The following is an 11,144-nucleotide window of genomic DNA, read 5'->3' as shown; positions in this document are numbered from 1 at the left end:
AAAAATGTCTGTTATCGTAGTAATTGAACTAAGTCTGTGGTTTGGAATGTGTGCTACTCTGCAATTTGACGTCAGACGTCAAGTGTCGTCAAGTCACATATGAAACAATGATATTATGGTTACTCGATTTGATTTATTAAATCATAAATCAAGGAATTGAATAATTAAGAATGGGACTAGTAATAATATTGAAACTAATTTTGCTGTATTTATTAATCAAGCCAACAAATTTACAACTTCTCATAAATGTGAGAAACCAGGTAATAATGTTCAATGCAATGTTTACTTACAAAATATTAATTAAAATTATTTCAAATTGGTAATGTATGTATCCTTTGTCAAGAAAATGTTTTACTTTAGCGTAGGGAAATATTTGTATAGTTGCTTGTTTGTCTACGTATTTTTGAGTTTGTCTTTAAATTCTATCGACTAGCTGCCTCGCGGGCTGGAGGTTTAATGTTCGTAGTCATGCATAGTATTGTTTGTTGCAGGGTGGCGATGTTATGCAGGAGAACATAACGGCGAACGTGTCGGAGGACACTATCACCCTGGAGTTCGTGCGGCTCGACGGCGTATTCGTATCGCAGCTCGTGGATTTCACCAATGTACGTATTTTAAAACTGTTCTAAGTAGCCCAAACTAGAGTAAAGGATAAAATAGGATTATTATATGAAATTGTATGATATCATCAGGAGGTTGAAGCAATGAAGGTTATTATCCCAGGAGAAGAGGAGCTAGGCCAGACTGGGCATCAAACATTGTGCTTCCTCACACATGCAGCCCAAGCTGACTTCATAGCTCCAGACGCCATGGCTAAATTGAGACAGGTATGTATCTAGACTATCTAGGTCTATCACAGTTATGGAGTAGTTCATGAGGTAGCCAACTTTTATTGAAAATAATTCTTACAAATATTTTTCAATATGTGAATGTATGAGATATCTTTGAATTTCATCATTTTAAGTTCACTTCTGAGTTTATGTTAAAATCTAGAAAAATCCTGGAACAATTCGTGTAGCGGAAGAAGACAAGGGCTGGAGGCAAACAACAGTCACAGCTTGGGCAGGGCGTGCTACACGCTTGCTATCTCCACCGGCGGCGAGGCATTGCGCCGCCGCGAAAGACCGAGTGTATTTACGATCAGCAGACCTTACTCGCTGGGCCCCACGACCTGGTACATATCCTGGCATATTCTACTTTAGATGTATTTTTTGATGCTTTGTAAATTATGCATATTTTTCATTTTATATTGATATAGTTTTAAAGATTAGTTCAGTTTAATTTATTGTATAAATATTTTTATCATTTAAGCCTAAATTAAACTTTACGATAATTATAAAGCTGAAAAACAAACTCTTTGTTTGTTTTATCTCAGAAAATAATGGGTGAATTTGAAAAATTTGAAAGTTCAGCTTTCTGCTTTGGATATCTAATTATATAAAACAAAACAATACGAAAATCAGCCATTTTTAAATGTTCAAGGTATGGAACAATCATCATACACTACAGCAGTAACACCATTCCCTGAGCATGCCCTATCATCTGATGTGGTTAATGGGAAGTCTCCAGTTGGCACATGTGCTTTAGAAACTGATCACACTAAGGAGTGTATTTGTCACATGGAGGTAAGACATGAAAAGGAATTTATTTATGATTCTTTAGTATTCATAGAAGTTTTTACTAATCATAATATGCTTTATGTCATTAGGTGTGTGTCAACTGGTATCCATGTGGCCTTAAGTACTGCAAGGGTAAGCCACAAGGTGGTTTGAGCTACAGGTGTGGCATAAAGACATGTCACCGGTGCTACCGTTACCACTTCTACGTGCGGCGGCGCGACGCCTGCCTCAGCTACACGTGACAGCGCGACCGCCGGCCGCAGCGCCGCCGCGCCCACTGCCAAACATACCTTCTAGTCCTCCTACTTATAGCTTACATATATTTTTTAAAGACTTGTTCTGTGACCAGCGACAATACTGTGCTCTTGCAAATGTACATATTTTGTTACAAAGCCTATTAACTAAGTTCTAAGAAATAAACTTTTGAATACTATTTATTCACATATTTTATTTCTAATATATTATACTAAACTATGGGTCGCACTTATTACTTCTTGATATCTCATCAATTGTTTATGCTGCATACATTGTTATAAATATTTGTTTTATAATTGTGATACTGGTTTCTCAAGAACACCCTGGGAAAGGGTCATGTCTGTTTTTTCGGAGTACAAACTGAATCTTTCTTTCCATGTCCTCATTGTAGATTGCCTTGCATTTTTCATGGTTAACTCGGCGCCTTGTCTGGAACAAACATTGTAATGTAATCCACTTGGTTCATAGCATACAAAACCGTTTTTATATACAATCATAAAATAGTGTTTAAAATGCCTTTACAAAATACCAAGTAAACCATATCTAGCAATAAGCAGCACACACATTCGGAGAAGTAGAACACAGCTCTTACCTGGAATGGTTTCTCATAGTATCTGGTTAACCTAAACTGCTCCAAAATGCCTTCTTTACCGAGGATCCTGTTGACCAGGCGACATGCGTCATCTACATTGTTGTTCTTTACAAACACCGTGCGCGCAATAAATGAAGGGTGTCGATTCGATAACAACCTTAGTGTTAGAAACATTCTAAACTAATTTGAGTATCTTACATTAGATGAGAGGTTATGTCTTACTATTTTGCTGTTGTCAATTTGACAGAAGTTTATATGACAGTGACATTATTGCACAGAGTACATTCTGATTTACTGCAACTTAGGACTGTAACATCAAAGACATTATATACTCTTGTAACATAGATCCAGAGATTATAGTTTAGAAACCTTTCAAATCTTTTATTCCCATCTATTGCCAGGCTTAAACACATTAACAGAAAATAATTTAGTTTATAACTTTAAGGAGGTGTTGAGTAGACAAAATTTCCAATAGCCAATAGTCAACAAGTCTGCGTTGCCAGCTCGATTGTTCGATAGGTTTACCGCGGCCGCCGTACTTAAATACCAAAGGAAAAAAAGGGTGGGTTTTATCACTTTTAGTCAGAAAGTCTGAGGAAACCCAAAGCGAGATGAGATGATTTAACAAACAAAAATAGTCAACCTAGGCTGGAATCAGGCTAACCAACAACCAACATAGTTGGGAAGAGGCTTGGCCGATGATGATGATTAAGTGCGTTTTATCTTCCTACCTTTATAATGACGTGATCAAATAAAATCTTGCTTTATAACTTTTTGAAACCTGTCTTACTAATTAAGTTCTTTTAGTCAAAACACTAAGAATTAAGACCCGTATTAGCCTAATTTCTAATCAGATTCCGTGATTGAACCTACTTTTATCCGCTACTATCGATAATAACGTGATGTAATATAGCCAATGGCTTTGTTAGATGTCTGGGCTACTCGCACAATAATATTTGTAAGTCGAACTAAGTGGTTCTTCATGAGATTAGCTTGTTCAACTAATCAAACGCTTCAGTTTTGTAATCTATTACATAAAATTCTTTGTCCCGGTGTACGAAAGTGAACTTCTTTGAAACGGCAGGACCGATTTTCATTAAATTTTGTATGGATAATGGTTACGTCTATGAATCGGACATATTTGGCGTACCTACACCCATTTTTTTATTCCCTAGAACTCATTTCCTTGGCAAAAGAACATTTACTGGGACAGCTAGTAACTCTATAGTACTCAAAGACATTATATACTCTACTAACTAGAGTATATAATGTCTTTGATAGTACTATAGTGAAGATTTCATTGAACCTCATTTTAATTCATAGTTGCATTTCATATGTATGAGGCCCAAAATGAGGCCAGCCTTAAACAATTTATTATTGTCAAAATAAACCTATTCTATTATCTAATAAAACCATATGACAATTACCCTATATATAATGTACTCTGTGATTACAATGACATTGTGGATATTCGCAAAAGATATTATAATTTTCTTATTATTTTAGGATTTTAATTATTTTACTAATTAGTTTATTTTACTTTAATATTAAAATAATGGCAAACGAAAGCGAAGTCCGGTCAATTGTATCTGTATCTTCTAAGTCCGAGGGCAGTACGACTGCCGTCGCGAAGACTTACTGGCGAAATGCAGCTCTGCATGATCGATGCTCCATGAGTGATATGGTGAAGCTTAAAGAAGCATTTGAGGCGGCGTACAAGAACAAGATGCTGCCGACAGAGTTTAGGACATTATTAAAGACCATGTTGAATGTGGACTATGACGACGACGAATTTAAAATATTATTTTTAAAGGTCCTCATCCCAAATTATCTCGACTAGTTACAATTAACTAATTTACATCCCACGACAACTTTTATTCCCAATTACAATCGTACTTCCAGTTTAAAAGTAGTCTTTTCTCAGGCTCTAGCTAGACCACCTGAGTAAAAGATTAATTAGGTACAATCGTTTCGATAGATTTTGCGTGAAAGCTAGACAGACAGAGACGTTATCGCTTTCATAATATTATTATGGATAATTCAAGGTTTTACTAAAAAGGATTTGAAGTACTTCAGGCTTTACAGTAACATTATTCTAGGATACAAACACAGTATATATTTCTTCGGCTGAAATTTGTTTAACCCGTGTTAATATTACATTAGATAAACACTAGCCGCACCGGAGAGATCGATTGGGACGAGCTAGTATCTCATCTTATCCTGGGCTACTTTGGAAATGATGCAGAGAACCAGCGGGAGTCACTTCAGTTACCAATCATGGGTCTCCCGGTTACCATGCGCTCTCAACACAGGCACCCCATCTCAAGGATATGCTTCTGTCCTGATGTCGCCAAGGTAAATTACCTACCCATATTATAAGGCTACCTGCATGGAGGTAGAATACATTAAAATATGTAATGCTAAAATGTACCTTTCAGGATCGCAGTACCGACCCCATGCAGGGGTCGTACATAACAGCGAGCCGCGACGGCATGATCAACTGGTGGTCTCTCGACATGGTACTTCTCAGAACCGCGTTTTCGTCCAGTCGTATGTTAATCTGTTCTCATCTTTTTTTCTTATCCCTATTGTATTTATTACCTTAATAATTAGGTACTAGTATAAGTGACCGGTCTATATAAACTCCAGCCACGCTGAAGGTGCGCGCCACCTGGGTGACAGACATGGTGTGCATGCCGGACGTGAACATTATCGTCACAAGCTCCACGGAGCGCGACCTGCGCTTCTATGACTGCACAGCAAAGACTTTCACCTTAAAGATAGTGATCACCAGCTGGGAGTATATGGCAAGTTTGTCAAATGCTTATTTAAAGAATGATATTCCAGTTTTGATAGCCATTTTACAAAAAAATATCAGTATTTTTGTTTCATATGGAGAGTATCTGCCTCTTTATTAACTACGCATTCTCAGCTAATGTCTTCTTTGACTGCAGATTTGCACCATGTACTATCACTTTGAGAAGGATGTCAACGACCAGTGTATGCTGATATGCGGCGATGTCGGCGGGAATGTCCGGGTTTTGCTATTTTCGCCAGTGAAGCGCGGCCCTTTCAAGAACGAGGCGGGCCGTGCTCTTATAACACTGCGGCATATAGACCTGCAGCGAAGGGTAGGTATAATAATTATTAAATACCTCTGTTAGTTTCATAACTACATCATCGAGATTTTAATAGCTTTCTTAATTATTTATTACGTGGCCGCGTGGTACCGGGTAAGCCTCCGTTTTTGCAGAGTTGACTTGACTTGTATTAAACCTCATGTCAAGTCATGTTTGCCTACATTAGCCTCATTTGCTGCCGGAGCTGCGCCTGGTGGAACTGTACCGCATGCACGCGGAGTGGGTCCGCCAGGTCTCGTACTACGCATCGCTGCACTGCGTCGTGTCCTGCTCTACTTGCCAAGACTCGTTACTCATGTGCGACATGCACGGCTCCAAGACGCACAATATGTTTAGAGTTGAAAAGGTAACTGTACCTTCTAAAATAAGTTTCTTTTCTATGGCTACCTAAAGTACCTAACCTTAAGGGTATAAGTTTCAAAACCTGACAGTACCTATACGAGTTGTTTTTATCAAAATACTAATATTTTTAATCTTACAGGGAATACAGTGCTTCGCTTTTGATGAGGAGGCGCATATATTGGTAACTGGAGGTCCAGACTGCGTGGTCCGGGTGTGGAACCCCTTTGTACCAGCTAAAGCTAATGTGACCTTCTTTGGACACCACGCAGGCATCACCTGCATCGTGTTGCAGCATAAGGGCCAGACCGTGTACTCGTTGTCAAGGGACAGAGTCATCAAGGTGTGGGACGTGCAGGGTCAGATGTGCGTGCAGGTAATAAACATCACCTCAGCAAGGGCAGGTATGTTGTGTCACGACAGTTTTATTTCCGTCCCGACCCTAAGAGTTACCTTTTTCCCCGGTAGACGTACATCGATATTCCTCCGGTGGTGGGCGAGCGCACTCCGATCTCTGCTGTTTACAACCCTGCAACACGCGAGCTAATCCTAGCGGCCATCAAAATAGCCATCATAGTGCTGGACGAGCAGCTGAACCCGCTGCACACTGACGGGTTCACTCACTCGCGAGCCGTCGCCAAGGTCCTCTATAACCCGCTGTTCAAAGTCATCATCACGTGCGGTATGGATAGTATTATTATCAACTGGAATCCGGTTAGTGGTAAGTTAAATAGGTGTTTATCCTTTGTTTTGGTTAGCAGGCTATTATCATCATACTAGCTTTTCGCCAGCGGCTTCGCCCGCGTCGAAATGTCGGTTATATCGCGTTTCCAAGAGAACTCTTCAAAAGTCCGGGATAAAAACTATCTTATGTTCTTTCTCAAGGTCAACTCTACCAAATTTCATTAAAATCAGTTCAGTGGTTAAGACGTGAAAGCGTAACAGACAGACAGTAGGGATTAATAGCTCAACATCAGAGTCTATCTATCATCAGATACATAGACACTGGTAGCGTCTATGTATCTGATGTATTGTAGTGCAAAAATTTATCGAATATTAAAACTCCAATATATACGGAAATAACAAAATATAAACAGATAGGTTTCCCACTTTTAGACCAAAACTAGGCTAAACCCTGCACTATTCCCTTGTAAGCTTTTTCCTTTCTTTAGACTGTAAGTTAGAAAACTGAGAACAGTTCTAAGATCCTTACCCTGTGATTAGGGAAGCGCAACGTGATGGTCCGCGACGCGCACGTGCGACTGCTGCACGGCGAGCTGATCCCCGTGGAGATCACCGCGTCCTGCTTCGACCCCGGCTACCAGCTGCTGCTCACCGGCGCCAGGAATGGCGAACTAAAGGTTCGAACGGAGTGGGTCCCGTCACGAGAACCAAACTTATGCGAAGTTATACAATATTTTTTGTTTTATAGGTGTGGAACTTTAACACAGGCTTGTGCTTGAGAGTAATGACTATTGAGCACATGTGTGAAGTCACTAACTGCTTTTGGGTAGAAGGCAGGTAAGGAATTTGGTATTATGCAAACATAAGCATAAATTTTGACTTTTCTTACTGCTCTCCAAGTTCCTCCAAGAATACAATAGTCACTTCCTGAAATTAATGAAGTTGTTCTCCTTACCTCCTGTGGCAGGTACTCAATTTTTTGTTGGGAAATTTACTTTCTTTTTCAGGTCAAATTGCAAAGTTTCTTATATGAAGTAGTTTTTATTTAGATAATATGCGCAATAATAATGATACGTCTACAGAATTCTAGCTGTCGGCTGGAACCGCCACGTGACGGAGTTTGAAGACACCGGCATGGCCATGACCGGCAAGAACTGGGAGACGCGCCACACTGACGACGTGCTGGCCGCGGCGGTGCGGCCGCCACTCACGATCGCCACCGCCAGCTACAACTCCGAGCTCATCATGTGGAAGCTGGAGACCGGCCAGCCCTACAGGTCACACTAACGTGATGTTAATGGCATGAGAAATGGCACTAACATGGTATCTGTTATAATATTATTGCAAAATAAATATAGATAATTCCTATTATATCATTTTTACAGACGTTTTTCATGCACAGAGCCGATGCTTCGTATTAAAATGCACTACAGCAAGCGTGATTCTGTTAAACCTCCAACCCCTCTAGGAGTGGGCGAGAGAGCTAAAAAAGGATCTCCGATTCGCAAACCTAAGTAAGTACGCATAACACATACTTGTCTACTTTGACAAGATACTGTAGATCTTGAGGTACATTTTTGTCGAGTATACCAAAAATAAGGTTACCATTTGCTTGATTATAATTGACTTGCAATCGTAAATGGTTCCTGGATGAAAACGTGACGTTGCTGGCAGTATGGGCGCGGCGCGTGACAACATCAACCCGTCGGCAGCCATCCAGAAGGCGACGGCGCGGCGCGTGTCGTGCGTGTCCATGCCCACGCGCGCGCAGAACATGCGCCACCTGGCTGTGCACGCCATGATCTTCCTGCACACGCGCCCGCAGCAAATGCATGTCGGTCAGTACTTCTTTAACACCTTCTCAGCATCATTCCCCATGATTGACTTATGGTCACCGTTATTATGTAACTGTTAAACAACTATTAAATACATGTTTTAGCTTCCCTTTTATTGGCGTTGGAGAACGGGCAGATCCAATGCTGGTCGGACCACCCGGCCGGCGGGTACCAAGGCTCGTTCCAGGCGCACCACACGGCCGGGGACTACGTGTCGGCCTTCGCCACCGACATCAACAACGAATTCCTTTTCACTGGTACCACAGCAGGATATGTCAAAGTCTGGCTCATGAGCAACTACCTGAGGAATGAAAAGGTTAGATTCTTCTTAAAAGCTGTTTGATTGACCACGACGAAGACTTACAAAAGACGTAAACGAATTACGATACCCTTATTATTATTATTTTTTGCAACGTAACACAATGCTACCCAAATCACACCGGTGCTACTCGAAATGACGAAGGCCGAAACTCAAAACTGGTAACAATGCAAATATAAATCATTCACATATCACACATTATGGAATGAAATAATACATATTGTACTTTGTGCAGCACTACATATTGTTATTGTATATTTAACAAATAAAAATAAATAAATATTATATTCTGGAAATGGGAGCCAACGGATGGACGGCGTCGTCGTGGGCGACCTAGGAAGCGATGGCGAGACGACCTTAACGCTTACCGCGCAGGCTGGTTCCATGCGGCCCAGAATAGAGAGTCGTGGAAGGATTTGGGGGAGGCCTTTGCCCAGCAGTGGGACACAGTGGGCTAGAGAAAAAAAAAATATTCTGGAAATAGGATAGACATCATCACTTTTTCACGTTCAAAGACGATGCAGTAAGCATTTAAAAAAAATCTTACGTGCAGTTTTATCATTTCTACAATTTGATTATTTGTAGTGCTGTGTAAGCCACTTCCTTGGCGGCGCGGTGGCGGTAGGACAGTAACCATAGTAAATGTGAAAATGTGATTGCATTAGATTCACGTGAACATGCCGCGCTTGCGGCTGATGTTCCCGTTCCTGTGGCGGGACCGCATCGAGGGCCGCGCCAAGCGCAGTGCTCGCGACCAGCCCAAGCCCCTGTTGCTCAACAGCTACCGCGCCCACCTGCGTTGCGTCACCACGCTTGCCTATATAGATGAACAAAAATTGGTATTTACGTAAGTAAATTTTCTAAAATAAACGCAAGTTTATATAAGTACTTAAAATGACACAATATTTTTATTCCTATTGGAGTCGGTACACGTTGTATATTTCATCACCAGCATGTATTTCGATTATAGTAGTAAATTACAAGCAGTCTTTAACATTCCATAGCCATATTTTTTGACTACCTTCATTGCGTATTTGGTGTTCAGTAAAATGTATGTTACCTTGTTTTATGTATTTGCTCAGCGGCAGTTCAGACTACAGCGTGCGCGTGTGGCGACTGTCAGGAGAGTACCTGCAGACCCTAGGCAGCTTCCTGCCCTGGACGCTAGAGGTCACCCGCTTCCCGCCCGACGTCAAAAAAGTGGCCAGCTTTACCACTTTCAAGGTCGACATCTTATAAAACTTATAATAATCCTCATGCTTCTGCAGATTAAGAGCCGGCATACAAGTTATGAAATAGTTTCGTTTCATATGACAAGGATTTGTTTTTTTTGGAAACCCAAACTGTTTTAAATTTTAAATAGTTCTTAGTTGTTTGGCTCTTGTAACAAATACGCATCGTAATCTAGACATGAGATGTCATGTGTGTGTGTCAGGTGTGGCGCGGCGGGTACGTGTCGCGCTACGTGCCGGGCCAGCAGGAGGTGGACAAGCTGCGCGACATCACGGAGCACGAGCTCAAGCACAAGACGTTCGGCGAGCCGCCCGAGGAGCCGCTGCTGGGGCAGTACTTTTCGCTGCCGCACCGCCCCGACCGCCAGGACAAGATACACCTCGACGACTCACTGCCCACGGTCAAACACTTATCCAATTTATGCACATTGTTTATTAAAAAGCTGCACCTAAGGAGCCACAGGGAAATACTGCAATGCTGGCTATCTGTATAGTTTAAAATGTGAGGCTGGAAAGAGAACCTGGTGGTTGAAAAATAAAAGGACCAAAACTAGGAAAGCATTTTACCTTTCTCGATTTTGATCTCTTACCGCTCTTAGCGTACCGCGCAGATGTCTGTCTTCAAGCATGTTTTAACGGCGCTTGGTTATAGTTATTAAAGTTTTCCAGCAGCAGGAGTTTATAAAGTAGTGAGAGTTGCTTTTGATGCGGTGTTGCAGATTCCGCTGTACACGCACCTGCGCATGGCGTCGACGCAGCCGGTGCGGCGGCCGCCCACGCCCGAGCTGGTGCGCGAGACCCGGCTGCGCCGCGCCAAGACCAAGAAGACGCACTTCGATGGCGCGCCCACCACCACGCAGCTGCAGCTCCAGCTGCCGCCCTCCACCTCGCTCACCACGCAGCCCACTGTCACTCCGCCGCCACCCTAGTAGCCCACCACCACTATACATTGCTTTCCTACGTACGTTCTGTTACACAGGCTCATTATTCCTCAAGTTTGTTGTCAGGCAGTGCACAAGCATTAACCGACCACCCGATGTACTTAGGAAAAATGAGATTATGAGTATTATCTTAAATCGTAATAAAAATGCATTTGAAAAGTTATTCTAAGTGTATTTATTAAAATTAC

General features: G+C 41.7%; 3 protein-coding genes across 3 annotated transcripts; 2 read left to right on the top strand and 1 right to left on the bottom strand.

The window, feature by feature from the left end:
• Positions 1 to 56: 56 nt before the first annotated feature.
• On the top strand, positions 57 to 2,053 carry LOC113497808 (out at first protein). Its single transcript, XM_026877551.1, has 6 exons — positions 57 to 260; positions 492 to 605; positions 693 to 827; positions 994 to 1,174; positions 1,483 to 1,625; positions 1,709 to 2,053. The coding sequence occupies exons 1-6, from the start codon at positions 171 to 173 to the stop codon at positions 1,859 to 1,861; spliced, it is 816 nt and encodes a 271-aa protein (XP_026733352.1). The 5' UTR covers positions 57 to 170; the 3' UTR covers positions 1,862 to 2,053.
• On the bottom strand, positions 2,048 to 2,748 carry LOC113497810 (28S ribosomal protein S21, mitochondrial). Its single transcript, XM_026877553.1, has 2 exons — positions 2,467 to 2,748; positions 2,048 to 2,303 (listed from the first exon to the last, which is right to left on the bottom strand). Exons 1-2 carry the CDS (start codon positions 2,638 to 2,640, stop codon positions 2,187 to 2,189), a joined length of 291 nt encoding a protein of 96 aa, XP_026733354.1. The 5' UTR covers positions 2,641 to 2,748; the 3' UTR covers positions 2,048 to 2,186.
• A 1,081-nt stretch (positions 2,749 to 3,829) lies between these two features.
• Positions 3,830 to 11,119, top strand: LOC113497580 (WD repeat-containing protein on Y chromosome-like). Its single transcript, XM_026877169.1, has 18 exons — positions 3,830 to 4,279; positions 4,630 to 4,821; positions 4,905 to 5,016; positions 5,116 to 5,273; positions 5,421 to 5,597; positions 5,773 to 5,952; positions 6,088 to 6,321; positions 6,414 to 6,666; positions 7,170 to 7,306; positions 7,378 to 7,466; positions 7,712 to 7,906; positions 8,015 to 8,143; positions 8,304 to 8,467; positions 8,569 to 8,780; positions 9,449 to 9,630; positions 9,866 to 10,007; positions 10,219 to 10,416; positions 10,735 to 11,119. The coding sequence occupies exons 1-18, from the start codon at positions 4,022 to 4,024 to the stop codon at positions 10,942 to 10,944; spliced, it is 3,222 nt and encodes a 1,073-aa protein (XP_026732970.1). The 5' UTR covers positions 3,830 to 4,021; the 3' UTR covers positions 10,945 to 11,119.
• Positions 11,120 to 11,144: the final 25 nt, after the last annotated feature.

The sequence above is a fragment of the Trichoplusia ni genome, chromosome 9 (assembly GCF_003590095.1).
Source record: "Trichoplusia ni isolate ovarian cell line Hi5 chromosome 9, tn1, whole genome shotgun sequence".
Classification (NCBI taxonomy): Eukaryota; Metazoa; Arthropoda; class Insecta; order Lepidoptera; family Noctuidae; genus Trichoplusia; species Trichoplusia ni.
This window is presented reverse-complemented; position numbering and strand designations above follow the sequence as displayed.

Excerpts from the sequence above, each read along its gene's own strand:
- LOC113497808 (XM_026877551.1), top strand. The coding sequence starts at position 171 with ATGGGACTAGTAATAATATTGAAACTAATTTTGCTGTATTTATTAATC. Across the intron at positions 1,175-1,482 it reads TCGCTGGGCCCCACGACCTG|GTATGGAACAATCATCATAC; the intron begins GTACATATCCTG and ends TAAATGTTCAAG. Across the intron at positions 1,626-1,708 it reads AGTGTATTTGTCACATGGAG|GTGTGTGTCAACTGGTATCC; the intron begins GTAAGACATGAA and ends TTATGTCATTAG.
- LOC113497810 (XM_026877553.1), bottom strand. The coding sequence starts at position 2,640 with ATGTTTCTAACACTAAGGTTGTTATCGAATCGACACCCTTCATTTATT. Across the intron at positions 2,304-2,466 it reads ACTATGAGAAACCATTCCAG|ACAAGGCGCCGAGTTAACCA; the intron begins GTAAGAGCTGTG and ends TGTTTGTTCCAG.
- LOC113497580 (XM_026877169.1), top strand. The coding sequence starts at position 4,022 with ATGGCAAACGAAAGCGAAGTCCGGTCAATTGTATCTGTATCTTCTAAG. Across the intron at positions 4,280-4,629 it reads TTAAAATATTATTTTTAAAG|ATAAACACTAGCCGCACCGG; the intron begins GTCCTCATCCCA and ends ATATTACATTAG. Across the intron at positions 8,781-9,448 it reads ACTACCTGAGGAATGAAAAG|ATTCACGTGAACATGCCGCG; the intron begins GTTAGATTCTTC and ends TGATTGCATTAG.